Source organism: Aedes aegypti, chromosome 2 (genome assembly GCF_002204515.2).
Source record: "Aedes aegypti strain LVP_AGWG chromosome 2, AaegL5.0 Primary Assembly, whole genome shotgun sequence".
Lineage (NCBI taxonomy): Eukaryota > Metazoa > Arthropoda > Insecta > Diptera > Culicidae > Aedes > Aedes aegypti.
In genome coordinates, this window is record NC_035108.1 from 17,409,413 (window position 1) to 17,422,736 (window position 13,324).

Sequence of the window (13,324 nt, forward strand, 5' to 3'; positions counted from 1 at the left end):
CACTATTCCTCTCAAGTTAGAAGTGAGTAGATTTCTGCGCATGACCTGAAGTCAAGCGATGTAAATGTTTTCGGATATTGGTAGTTAGTAAGATTATGATTGAAATAAGCACAAGTGGAAAACTGAATCAATGAAGTGTGTCATTTTAGTTTGACGTTAAACGTGGTGTTGGAGTAAATAGTTTTTCTTTCGAAACAATTATTTGTGCGTAAGTAAAAGTAATCAACGGGATATTAATCTCAACATACATAAATTCTTCTCCGTGAGTGCTTACTGTAGTTGATATGGTACTCGAATGAAGTTTTAACGATAGGATCCACCGCTCGGAATTCGCACTATCCGGTTTTATGCCAGCGTATTTCCTGGATAGCTGCCACGTTTACGCCGGCATTCCGCAGTTCACGAGCCAGGAATTCAACACTCGCGGATTCATTCAAAGCTCTCGCGTTCCAAGATCCAATTTTCCAATCGTTGTCCTTCATTCGTTATTTATTTCTTCGAAGATTTTCTCAGGTTAGGATAAATGGATAGATTTCTTCATATGAGAGATTTGCAGCCCGAGGCTCAATTTCTCTGAGTGTGACAATCACGCATTGACTACCACTACCTTCATCCATCAAAATCATTCATGTGATACTGAAAACAAAAGTCACGCGCGACTGCGACATTTTTTTTTGCTCAGCTATAAATGCATCATGGTTGTAATGAATTACTGTAGTTGACGTTAACCTGTATTTTCATAATGTGCCTCTCACAATGTGCACGGGTTTTGTGTTATTATTAGACCCCTCTCCCTTCTCCCCTTCGTGGTCTTTTGCCTATAGAAAAAAAATGTGTCGATCGTGAGCTTTGAGCAGAGTCACTAAGTCACTATTTTCGTGATCTGCTGAAAATAAAATTTAAGGCTGGTTGAGCTTTTTAAACTCCATCAAAAAGAAATAGATGTTTGTAATATATAAAGACAAATATATGTGCTTATTCTGCGCGACGTGTGAGTCGAGACGAGTCAGTCTCACCGCGAGTGACGTGAGACGACTAATGTTAATCAAATGGGAGCGAGACAACAATTGTCACCTCATTCGACTAGTCTCACCCTGGGAGGGAGAAACCGATACAAAATTTCTGTACGTCAAGGTGAGCCGAGATTTCTGCTGTCACGAACTGTCACTGTGAGCCCGGATCTTAAAGAGTGGACAAAAATGAAAAAGCGCGTAATTTATCAAAACATATTTTTGCATTTTATCCAAGTTGACAACAATCGGTTGAAATTCAATTCCTGCAAGTCCAAAAGCAATGTCACGATAGCATCTTTCATTTTGATAGAGCGTAAGTATTGAAACACGCATCTTTTTACTCTTTACAAATAAAAATGAAAATTAAAAGCACAGAAAACTATGGCCCTTTTCCCATGTTTGTCCAGAAAGATCGAAGGTGCACAACTAATGAAAACTAGCGATTTTCCCCAAGCCTGCCTTGATTGTCGGTAGGGAGCTGGAGTTATCTTGCAGTTTAGAAAAGTTTTGTTTCATTTTTCGTGTGTAGTATCGGTGCCTCCCTCCCAGGTCTCACCTCACACGCCGCGCAGAATAAGCACAATAGTGTGATAGGGAAACGAAATTGTCAAGAAAAATATGGAATCCTGGCTAGCTTTCTGGAAGAATTCAGGTGAATATTTCGTAAACATTTCCCATAAAAAATGGCAATTTTTTTCTGAGACAATTTATGTAGGAGATTCTGGCAAACCTTAGGGCAACTTCACGGGTGGACCAAATCACAGGTTTGCAGATGTACAGATGTTGCAAATGAAGTTCCAATTTTATTTTATACCAGTTTTCAGGTCTATTTTTTTTGGAACAGGCTAGTAGCCTGGTATATTTTTGGTCGGATTTGAACCAAGATTTGAGCTGTTCCAGATCTGGTTTGACATATGTTTGTTTACCAGTTCGGATTTTTGTCCCTGGAATAGCTTTGTAGTCTAGGAGGTAAGGGTGCAAAAGTTGAGTAATTTAAAAAGGAAACAATCATCAGGCTATTTTTCCGGGGAATCCAAGAATTTCTAGGAGAAAAGATTCCTCAACGAAGTTCTCCAACATAGTCCTCTAGGAGCTCTTCCAGAAATTCTACCGAAGTTGTTCCGATGTGGCTAACAAAATTTCCACCAGGAACTAATCCATGGATTCCCACCAGTAGTTTCCCTTTGGATTTTCTACGGGGACTTCTTTCAAGAATTCATCCGCGGATTTGCTACAGCAATACCTCCGGGGGTTTCCTCCAGGAATCTCTTCGGGTATTTCCATCAAAAAATTCTTCGTAGATTTCGTCCAGAAATTCTTCCAGGGATTTCCTTAAGGATTTCCGCCAGGAATTCTAAGAATTTGTTTCTAAGAAATCCATCGGTAATTTTTTTTCCTCCAGAAGAAATCGAATTTAAACTGTTTATGGTGATATCAGTGGCGATTCCCTAACGTCAAATATACTGTTAATAAATGTTAGCAACACATCTGTGGTTTCAATCGTTTACTGTTTGTTTGTAAGTACTTTCGTTTCTGGTTTATTTTATGACTAATACTTCTGATTTTGAAGTCACTTTTAGGTCACTATTTTGATCATTTTGGTTATCAAAGTCACTATTATTTTGGCCTCTGATTGCTACCAGCCCTCCTAGTAGGACAACGTAATTAGAAAGAACTACCTATGATCAAAAGAAGGGAAAATCACATATGTAACATATATAACATTAGTAGCTGAACAATAGTTTGTTAAATTGAAATAAACTTTAGAGTGATTTGTTCAGCTCTTATTCAGCAAAAATCCTTGTTGGGATACTAGCAATTATAATGCCAAAGCATAACAGCATTGTCAGATTTTCAATGGTGCGCACAAACCACCAAATTGCACTCAACTCAGTTTTAATTATTATCCCAAACGACCATTATGCCAAATGACTTTTATGCCAAACGGCTTTATGTCAAATGACGTTCCCCATAAAAATGTATTATAAACTTCACTGCTCCAGGAGTTTATTTAGTGATTATTTTGGAATCCCTTTGAGATTTTTCCTAAGGAATTCGAAGGAATTTAAATATATCAAGAATTCAACCTATTTTTTTCCACATCTAACCACAGCTATTAAATATCTCAGAGATTATTAGGAATACCTTTAAAGATTCTTTCAAATATTTTTGAAGAAAGACCTAAGTCCTCCAGGATTCTATCCGGTGATTCTTCCTTCGATTTCCCTAGAACTTCTTCAAAAATTCAACCAGAAATTTCTCCAAAGCTGGCTTTAGGGACTTCTTACAAAATTGACCTACAGAATTTCTTCGAGATTTTGACTAGGAATTTCTCTAAGGATATCTCCAGGAATTACTCAGAGATTTCTTTAGGATACATTAATTCTTTAACATTTCTCTAAGAAGTCTTTTAAGATTTATCCAAGTATTCTTCCAGGCAAAATCGTGAGGTGTTTCTAAAGCAAATTTTAAAGTAACCCTTGATGAAAATAGTGTAAGTTCTTACGTCACCCTTGATAAATAGGGGTTACTAGCAGTGTTGCGAATGCTAATCTACCCATCTTCGCGATCCAACATTCGCCAAAATTCATTTTTCATTTTTACGTCATGAAGAGCATCGCAAAAAACGAACGGATCCAACGCCGAAGAAGCAAAATGAACACACCGATAAGTTGCTCGCGAAGCTTCTCCACTCGTAGGATTCATTTATCCACGCGCTGTTCATTCCCGTGATAACTTTTTTCACAAGTGTCGGATTGTTTCGCGGTCTTCAGCAATATTCTTCATCGTAAAAATACCTATCGAGGTCTGTGTTCAGAATTTTTATAGAGGTTAATGGCCGACCTCTGGCGATTTTTCTTTGCAAAAGTAAGTTTTTCCATAGTAAATCCCATACAAACTTTGAACGGCTGGCGCTACAATATAATTTCCCCGATCGAGCTGAAATTTTGCACAGTTGTTATGGGACCTAAATGCAATCCAAAAAGTGGACTGGAGCGAGAATCTAAATTTTGTCCCATACTAATGTATACGAATTGGAAAATGTACCGATTTCAACACTTATTTTTAGTTATATTTAAAATATAGCATCACACTATAAAAACAAAAATTGCTTTTGTTTCATGTGTTTGAATTAAGTTTAATTTACCTTAATGTTTTCTGCCATTTAAATCATTTACAGTAGGTACATGCAAATAAATTTTCTTTTTCAAATTAATAAACCAACCACGTCTGTCATGGTGCACCAGCTTGTTGCGAGCCCGCATGAAGATGATCAAAGTGAATATTTTACTGCTCTTCGCGAAGAACAGGCAGCGTCGATCGTACCGCTCAAATTACCAAGCAATGGAAAATCAACCGATGATAGCGTCAGAGAGCGTCGGGAGAAACAGCGATCCGAACATTGAACACGAACGAATGAAGCACCCGAACGGTCGTTCGGGTTCATTCGCAGATTTTGTTTTGATGCCTAGGAAAATTCATCGTGCCTCGTGTTTAATCAATAGGACTCACAAAAATCTCCCACTCCTAAGTGAATGAAGAGAAATGCTCAAGTAGTGATTTGCGCCTTTACTCCTTTTTCTATGATGCATATAATAAACATTGGTTTCACTCGAAAAAAAGAATCATAATTGAACTCCGATCCTCAAGATCGGTAGTCGAGAAGCTTAACCTCGGGGCTAGGGTTTCGTTCTACTTCGTCGTAAGAGCTACTATTCGTCGTATCAAACTTAAAATGTTCCACTACGGCGGATATTCCAACTTACCTGCAACATAGATTCATTTTCCAAATGTAATTTTGTGAAAGCTTTTATGATTCGTCCACCTGTACACCAAAAATGCAATGAAACTACTGTATTTCGATAAATAGCTTCAGTTCAATTATCCACATTTCACTTTTTCACCGAAATCGCATGGACGAACACGATTTGAGAGAAATGCTTAGCGATCGACATCAGTCACACCATTTTCCAACACAAGTTTCTTCCCGCCCTCGTGGGTGGCTTACTTCGCCGGGCACTTAGTTTCACTATGGAAAACCTTCGTACTTCTTCACTGAAGGATTTCATTCCAATCACACGCCGTAAAACTTCAATAAGTGACCAAAGTTTACGAAATTTCCTCAACCGCCGCGTATAATTGAGAATGTAAACAAAGTTCAATCCGTCGTACTGAGAAAAAAAAAAAGCTTGTGCGCATCAATGTGTGCGCAGCGCTCGACGTAAAAATACGGTTCCTTTGATTGTGTTGTTTTCGCTGTACTGTAAGCAAATGCCATAATTGTACGGTCAAAAGAAATTGTGTTCATATGTTTGGGATGAATTTTGATGACAAACAATTAATATTAAAGGAAATTAGTATATTCCATCATGCTGAAGGAACGGAGGGAGATGCCCGTAGATCTATATATTCTAGTAAAACATTTTATTATAGCGTTGATATATTGTGTTTTAACCACTCAATACATCACAGTGAGCCGTAAGTTGTGAGACGAATCTGGAAACTGATTACAACGGAGTTGAAAACGATACGACGGATTGAGAATACGGTAAGATGCATTTTCTCTGAATTATTTCCAAAAACAGATCAAGATTTATCTAAATGTTATTATACAATGCTAAAGCCGTTTTGAGAAAGAATTGTTTGGCATCGGTTTGTATCAGCATCATTCACTGCAATACTAGGAAAATTGCAGTTCTCACTGATCAATGCTTAATACGATGGATACTAGCACATCACCCTATATCATATATGTAATTGCTTGGCATCAAATGCGAATGTTGTTTGAAACACGACTTCGTTGATGACAATTGATAGCTGTTTTTTCAATCATTATCCATCATTGAAGAAGCAAAGCATGATCAATTTTGTAACATGTCAGCAATCGCGCCATTTGGCAGCAGCCCTAAATGCATGGGAATGAAAAATGTCGTATTTCCGACGATTTTTTACAATTTATCTGTAATTCGGATACAAAAATGATATACTACAATAATGCCCTCCCCTTGGTTATGCGACCTTGCCGCGATGGGAGGGCATAATCCATTAGCCCATATGATGGAAACCAAAGGCGTAACCTGTAGTGGTGGTATCACATTTTGGCACTTTTTGCTTAAAGCCGCGTCATAATTCATATGGCATAGACGCAATAATATCTCGGATGTGATCCAACGGACATTCTGCGTCATTGATAGAATTGATGCCCATTTCAAATAATTAATCTATTCGAAGTGGACATTAATACTATTGGTGACGTTCAGTTTGCCTTTTGCTAACCAGAATGATCCGTAGCCACTCTTACTATTAGCTAGCTAGAAACATCGTTATCATATACGACGTAGGGAATACTTAGGAACTCTTAGGAAAATGACCAGTAGATTCACTGAGTAGAAATAAGTGGCGACAATCTTATTTTAATATGGTTTTTACATTGCCATAATAAGAAATACCTCTTTTGTAACAGCGGTATAAATAATCTAATTCCAGCTTCATTTTCGCAAAATTTACAATTAGAAAGTAGGCGTTGTGAAGCATTGCATTTGCCACCGAAAAGTGAATCATGTAGGAGACTGTAATAGAAGCGTAAGGTAACTTTACTCTTCAATATTCACTATAAAATGACTATGGAAAGTAAGACGCTGAGATCGATCATTAGGGTACACTTGCTAGTTTCGAAAAATTGTTGAACAGACAAGGAGAGCGACTTTTTTCTTTAAGGATATATGAACGTAATGACCAATAAACACTTTTAACAACAAAAAATAAAATTAACTAGAACTACTACTAAACAGCCTAATTTTGTTAAAACTTGACGACAATTGACATTTAAGACTCTAATCTTACGTAAAAGACAGGAGTAATCAGAATAGCACTTGAATGACAAATTATTCAAAACCATTTCGACTAGACAGTATTAGTAATGACACTACTACACAACTATTTCAAACAAATTCTGATTTTCACAATGCTTCCTTTTCTCAGAAGCAAGGGAATATGGGCACTTTTCAAAAACTACCACGTCTCAATACTAATAAAAAAACAGTGTTCATGTGGGCGCCATTGCCTAGTAGTCCGTCTGAGTATTGGTCCTGGTAGAGGGGAACCGAGGGTTCAGCCTTGACAAGTTAAGCTGTCAGGCAGCTCCAACTGAATACCATACAAAAAAAAAAAAAAAAAAAAAAAAAAAAAAAAAAAAAAAAAAAAAAAAAAAAATGATATACTACAATAACGTTTAGAAATGACAAAGGAATGATACTACGGTTGAACTTTTATGATTAGGCATGAGGTTAAGAATCTTGTAGAACAAAAACTGTAGAGAAATGTATGTTTTACAGGTACTTTAATGAACAGAAATCAATTTTATGAGGTCAAAACCATCTCTAATCGACATACAGTGTTCTCAAAATTTGTAAAGTACTAATAATATGTTCAACTAGTGGTATTTATTTTGATTTTCGTTTTTCCAAATTTGCGTTAGAATTTTTTAAATGTAAAAAATAGCCAAAAAACACAAATTCGACTTGAGGCACCTCCTGATCTTCTCCAAATTGGATGGAAATTTGTCTGGTAGATTGTTTTGATGCCAATGCTCATCGCATCATCTGGGGCAGCTCAGATATCAATTTGACAATTTGAGAGGCTCTAGTCTGATGGAATACTTAAGTAGTACAGACCTTGGATTACTTAACATAGGCCCAACCTTCATGGTTTCTAATAGAGAAGAAGTGTTAGACATAACGCTCTGCTCGAATAGAATCAGTCACGAGTTGACAAATTGGCATGTATCAGATGAGGAATCATTTGGGCTTATTCTACGAGTGGCGTGAGGTGACAATTGTCGGTGTCGTATAGCGAGGTGACAATTCTCGCCTCGAGTGAAGTGACTCGCCGTGCAAATCAAATGGAGAGTCACTTCACTCGAGTCGAGAATTGTCACCTCGCTATACGATACCGACAATTTTCACCTCACGCCACTCGTAGAATTAACCCAATTATCTGATCATCGCTACATCTTCTTTGAACATTTAAATGTAACTGCGCAGACTTTGCGTTTTAGAAATCCCCGGTCAACAAACTGGGAAATCTATATTGAATTGATTGCGACCAAATTTCATGGATATTCTCCATCCATTGAAAATCCAAGTGATCTGGATGATGCCGTTGATACTACAACATCCTACATTGTGGAAGCTTTTGAAGAAGCATGTCATCTGCGGTCTGTAAAGACTACAAGAGGGACCCCATGGTGGAATTCCGATCTGACTAGACTCAGGAAACAATGTAGAAGGAGTTGGAACAGACGCCGTTCAGCTGGATCAGAGTCATTCAAGTCAGCTCGCAAGGCTTACAAGAAGGCTCTTCGTTCTGCTGTTCCAGTTTGAATGAAGTCAGTCGGCTGAACAAAATCCTTGCAAAATCTAAGGATTTTCAAGTGAACGAAATTCGCTTACCTAATGGTGACTTTACTTCTTCCGATGAAGAAGTTTTAGAATGTTTATTCAATACACACTTCCCCGGATGTGTGGACATAGCATCTACGGATGAACCAAATGTCTTTTCATGTAGTTACGAGTCTCTGGTCTCGGCTCGCAGTATCGTAACTACTGAATCGATTCAATGGGCACTTAATAGTTTTGCTCCTTTCGAATCTCCAGGAGCGGATGGGATTTATCCTGTTCTGCTCCAAAAGGGATTTAAGTTTATCAAACATGTTTTGAAAAAGCTACTTGTAAGCAGTTTTGCTACCGGGTACATTCCCAGATCCTGGCGTGATATTACTGTAAAGTTTATCCCGAAAGCAGAACGTGCGTCGTATGAAGAAGCGAAGAGTTTTAGACCAATCAAACTGACCTCTTTTCTTCTGAAATGTCTGGAACGCATTATCGATCATCACATCCGTGATGTTTATTTGGCAAACATGCCTCTTCATGTGAATCAACATGCTTACCAATCTGGAAAGTCCACTGTGACTCTTTTACACAAAGTTGTATACGATATCGAGAAAGCATTCGCTCAGAAGCAATCGTGCTTGGGTGTTTTCTTGGATATTGAGGGTGCCTTTGATAACGTGTCTTTCAATGCCATATTGGAAGCCGCACGAAACCATGGACTACCTACAATGATTACCAATTGGATTCATCAAACGCTCAAAAACCGACATCTCTTCTCGACATTGCGTCAAGCAGCGATTCGAAAATTGAGTGTTTGCGGATGCCCCCAAGGGGGAGTCTTGTCACCACTTTTGTGGAATCTTGTTGCAGATACGCTATTGAGGCAACTCAATAATTGCGGTTTTCCAACTTATGGATTTGCCGACGACTATCTAGCTCTGATAGTTGGTATGTGCATAAGCACCCTATTCGACCTGATGCAAAGTGCTCTTCAGGTAGTCGAGAGTTGGTGTCGCCAATATGGCCTTTCGGTTAACCCAAATTAAACATCTATTGTTCTTTTTACGGAAAGACGAAACCGCGATGGAATTCGATCTTTACGTCTTTTTGGCACTGAGATTAATGTGACTGATCAAGTAAAGTATGTCGGAGTCATCCTAGATTCCAAACTTTCATGGACACCTCACATTGATTTCAGAGCCAAAAAAGCTTGCATGGCCTTCGGTCAATGCCGGCGAACCTTTGGTAAAACTTGGGGCCTCAAACCCAAATATATCAAATGGATTTACACAACAGTTGTTCGACCAATATTGGCATATGGATGTCTTGTGTGGTGGCAAAAGGGCGAAGTGAGAACAATCCAATCAAAATTGGGCCATCTCCAAAGGATGTGCTTGATGGCGATGTCTGGTGCGTTCTCTACAACTCCCACAGCAGCGCTTGTTTGTGATAGTTGTGACTCCGATTATGGAACTTCGTATCACCTGATATGTAACTGTCCAGTTTTTTCGCAAATGCGTTTTCAATTACTTCGTAAACACTTATTAAGTGAAACTGAATTCAGAAGCCTGAATCTTCAGGACTTTCTGTTATTCTTAACCCGCTGTGGTAATGAGCTATAGGCTCTCTTTACGCTCATGCGTTTTGCAGTGCCCATTTAAGGGCGCTGTTCAAACCCATTGTGGTATGGAGCTACATGCTCTCATTTCGCTTATGCGATCTTCCCTCTTCAAGGGATCCCACTCCTATTTCCTCCCATCTTTCCCTTCCCTTTCCTCTCCCATCGGGTATATATGGCGATGGCACAAATCTCCCAACTGGTGGGGAACGTGCCTTTGGAGCCGGCCTTCTGATACCTGATACCTGGTAGATTGTTTTAATATTGCAACCAGGACTAGGGGGTGACTGGTTGAATCCCAAAAATTTTGATTTTTGTGAAACTGTCTAATCTACATTTTCGTCAAAATTGAGTTGAGGTCTGAAATGAATCAGTTTTCAACATATCTTCCAATGCTCTTTCAGCTGCCCTAATGAGATAATAAGATTTGTTCGAAAAATGTAGGAAAAAACAGCAAATCAAATTGTCCCATAATGAAAAGTAACTGCATATCAGTCCCACTACAGATTTCCGCACCGTGTAACACAAAAATGAATCGTGTTTTGATCATCTTTATATTTTTCCAGAAAGATATCGTAAAGATAAGTAAATTGTGACAGTTTAATTTAGATTTGAACATGGTCCAAACCTCTAGAATTTTTTAAATATTCGTATGGGAAACGAGTTTGGAAACTTCGCATCCCATTTTCTCAATGGCTACTTATTACAGATGGGACTGACTTGCGATTCACGGCAGTTCGAATCGAAAACTGGATTTGAACAATTGTTAAACGATTATGGTGATTTTCCTCTTTTAGATTTTAAAAATTAATGATAAAACGATAATTCTTTAAAAACCCAAACCGTTTTTACCATGGTAAGAAATCGTGGCGTTTAACTCATGGCAAATTGATCGATAATCGCTGCAAAAATGTTTACCATGTTTTGAGTGCTTTGTTTTTGGATTTTATTTCAAAAATTAAAGAGCTTCATGTACCTTTGAAATGAATTGATTCGGCAGTTTTTCAGGCAGACAATACAAAAAACGGTTTCTTGTCTTTTTTTCCGAGAGCCTTTCATCACTTCTGAATTCGTTCGCGGCCAAAACAGGTTCGATAGATAGGTAACAATGAAACTTCAGTTTATGGTTTATACTCAAGCCGATAATCCCGGTTCGTTCTACCCGTAATTTATCGACATATCATACCAAGAGTCCATACCCTCGTTTTAAAAAAGGATTATAAAAAGTAGCTCACCAACTATCCTCAAGTCAATCTTAATCCAACCGATCTCTACGCAAGTTAAAAAAAGTCGTTATATTCAACTAACATGTATTTACGTTCGCACTATCCCGCTTCGGGCCGTTTCAAATCAATCTACATGGTACCACGAAATGTTCCTCGCCCAATCGACGATGAATACGACTCGGATGAATCTTCGTCCGATACTTCAATGATCGCATCGCTTCCGCCAACACCAGCTACCGACAGCGAGGACAACTCCGACTCGATGGCATTCCACCGGGGTCACATTTCGTCGGCCGCCGGCGGTTCCAGCTCAGCATCACCCGGTGGAAAATCCGGCCGACCCTGTCAGTACAACTTCCTCGTCAATTTGGGTAAGCTTTACTTAACATGATCGTGATGGATCTGGATTCTTAACTGGCATTTCTCTCTTCTTACAGATCCCGCGCTTAACAGCGCCCAGCGAATAGCCATCCTGAAGAAGAAGATTCAAGAGCTCCGCAAAACGTACAACGCGATCAAGGCCGAACTGGCCAGTATCGATCGGCGGCGGAAGAAGCTCCGAAGGCGCGAACGCGAAAGCAAAAAACAGGCCAAACTGGCCGCCGGCGGTGGAAACAGCTAAGCTGGAGGTCCACGTTGGGCCTGAACCGATTGTATCTATATGCATATTCATGAAGAAGTTTATTTACACTCGTTTAACTTATACCCATTTTAGTAGGATAGTTTGACCGCATTACAGATCATTATTGTGTGATGAGATTTCCGTTGCAGAAGCGGCACCCCACAAACAACGCAGAGCATCAATACAAAAAGTGAAACTTTAGAGTGATTAGATCATAAGTCAGATTAAGTTGTGGAAAACTATTAGAACCTCATTTATTCGAATGTGTCTGTTTGTGGATGGCTGCTCCTAGGTTTACAATATTGTGTTTCGATCATTTCAGGATGCAGCATAAGGGAGTTTTGTAAAGTAGAGACAAACTAGGTAAATTTCAGTGCATACATAAGTTTTACTTCAAAATGTTCTGGATCTGTTAATGTTTATTAGGTAGATTTTTTTTAATCCGCTTAAGTGATCAATGTTCTGCGTCCAATTTGTTTGAGATTCTTTCCAGCAACTAATATAGTGTCAAACATGTCATGCAATTTTAGTCTTTAAGTATTCATCAGCTGAGAACTAGCGTAGGCTCCTTGTAAAGTGTTGTACAATCTTTGAATTTCAATACAACACTAGAAGAGGCAATTATCTGTTCTATTCATAGTCATCTACAGGAAAGGAATGAGAGCAGTCAAACCGTACAGTCCAGCTACAACCAGCAGCTGATAATCATGTTTGCTTGTTGTGAGATAGTATAACACAGAACCGCGAATCAGTAATGAAAAGAAGAACTTCCGATCAATATGCTCACAATCCATCGCCATAATACAGTGATGATCGGCAATCTTTTGAGAATTTTGCAGTGGCGATCTCTTGACGTAGTAAAAGCAGCTCTCTTGACCTGGTTACTTGAAAACAGGGAGAGCCATACGTGCACATAAATCCATTTTAACTTATATGATAACTGAATACTACATTAATTTCAATTGATTGAACGCAATCTACACAAGAACACATATTATTAAAACACTCACACTCACAAGTACATACACATACAAAAGAGATGGCTATTTAAATAAACATTAAAAAGTATATTGCAAAATTAAACTGTCGCTTGCGTTTTCCTCTTATTTTTTCTAGGACATCCGAAATTGCACCCTAGATTCGCTGTTGGAAGGCTTCGTTCAGCATATGGTGGCCCGCTCGATGGTAAGTTGTTTGTATTTGCTGTTGTTTGAATCGTTCCTATCGCCAATTCGCAACTCAGCAGTTCAGTAAAGAAAGAAAGCTGATTAACTTTGCTTTGATTAGCTGCGGTATATGCTGGGGAGAAGCGCTTTATTTGCGTATATTATCAATTCTTGTTAATCGGCATACAGCCAGATCTCCTATAAGACACATGGTTGGGAGGCGTTATAGGAATCCGCATAATAGGAGTCCCACGGCTTATGGGATTTCAACAATTTGGGGGCATTGTT

General features: G+C 38.7%; 1 protein-coding gene across 3 annotated transcripts in view; it reads left to right on the forward strand.

Moving 5' to 3' along the window:
* The window catches only part of LOC5571774 (AT-rich interactive domain-containing protein 4B), a 69,111-nt gene extending 56,158 nt beyond the window's left edge, over positions 1-12,953 (forward strand). For all 3 annotated transcript variants that reach the window (XM_021840052.1, XM_001659857.2, XM_021840053.1), the window contains 2 exons: positions 11,482-11,619; positions 11,686-12,953. In XM_021840052.1, the coding sequence (XP_021695744.1) occupies positions 11,482-11,619; positions 11,686-11,870 (323 nt within the window). In that variant the 3' untranslated portion in view covers positions 11,871-12,953. The remainder of the gene's footprint in view (positions 1-11,481; positions 11,620-11,685) is intronic.
* Positions 12,954-13,324: the final 371 nt, after the last annotated feature.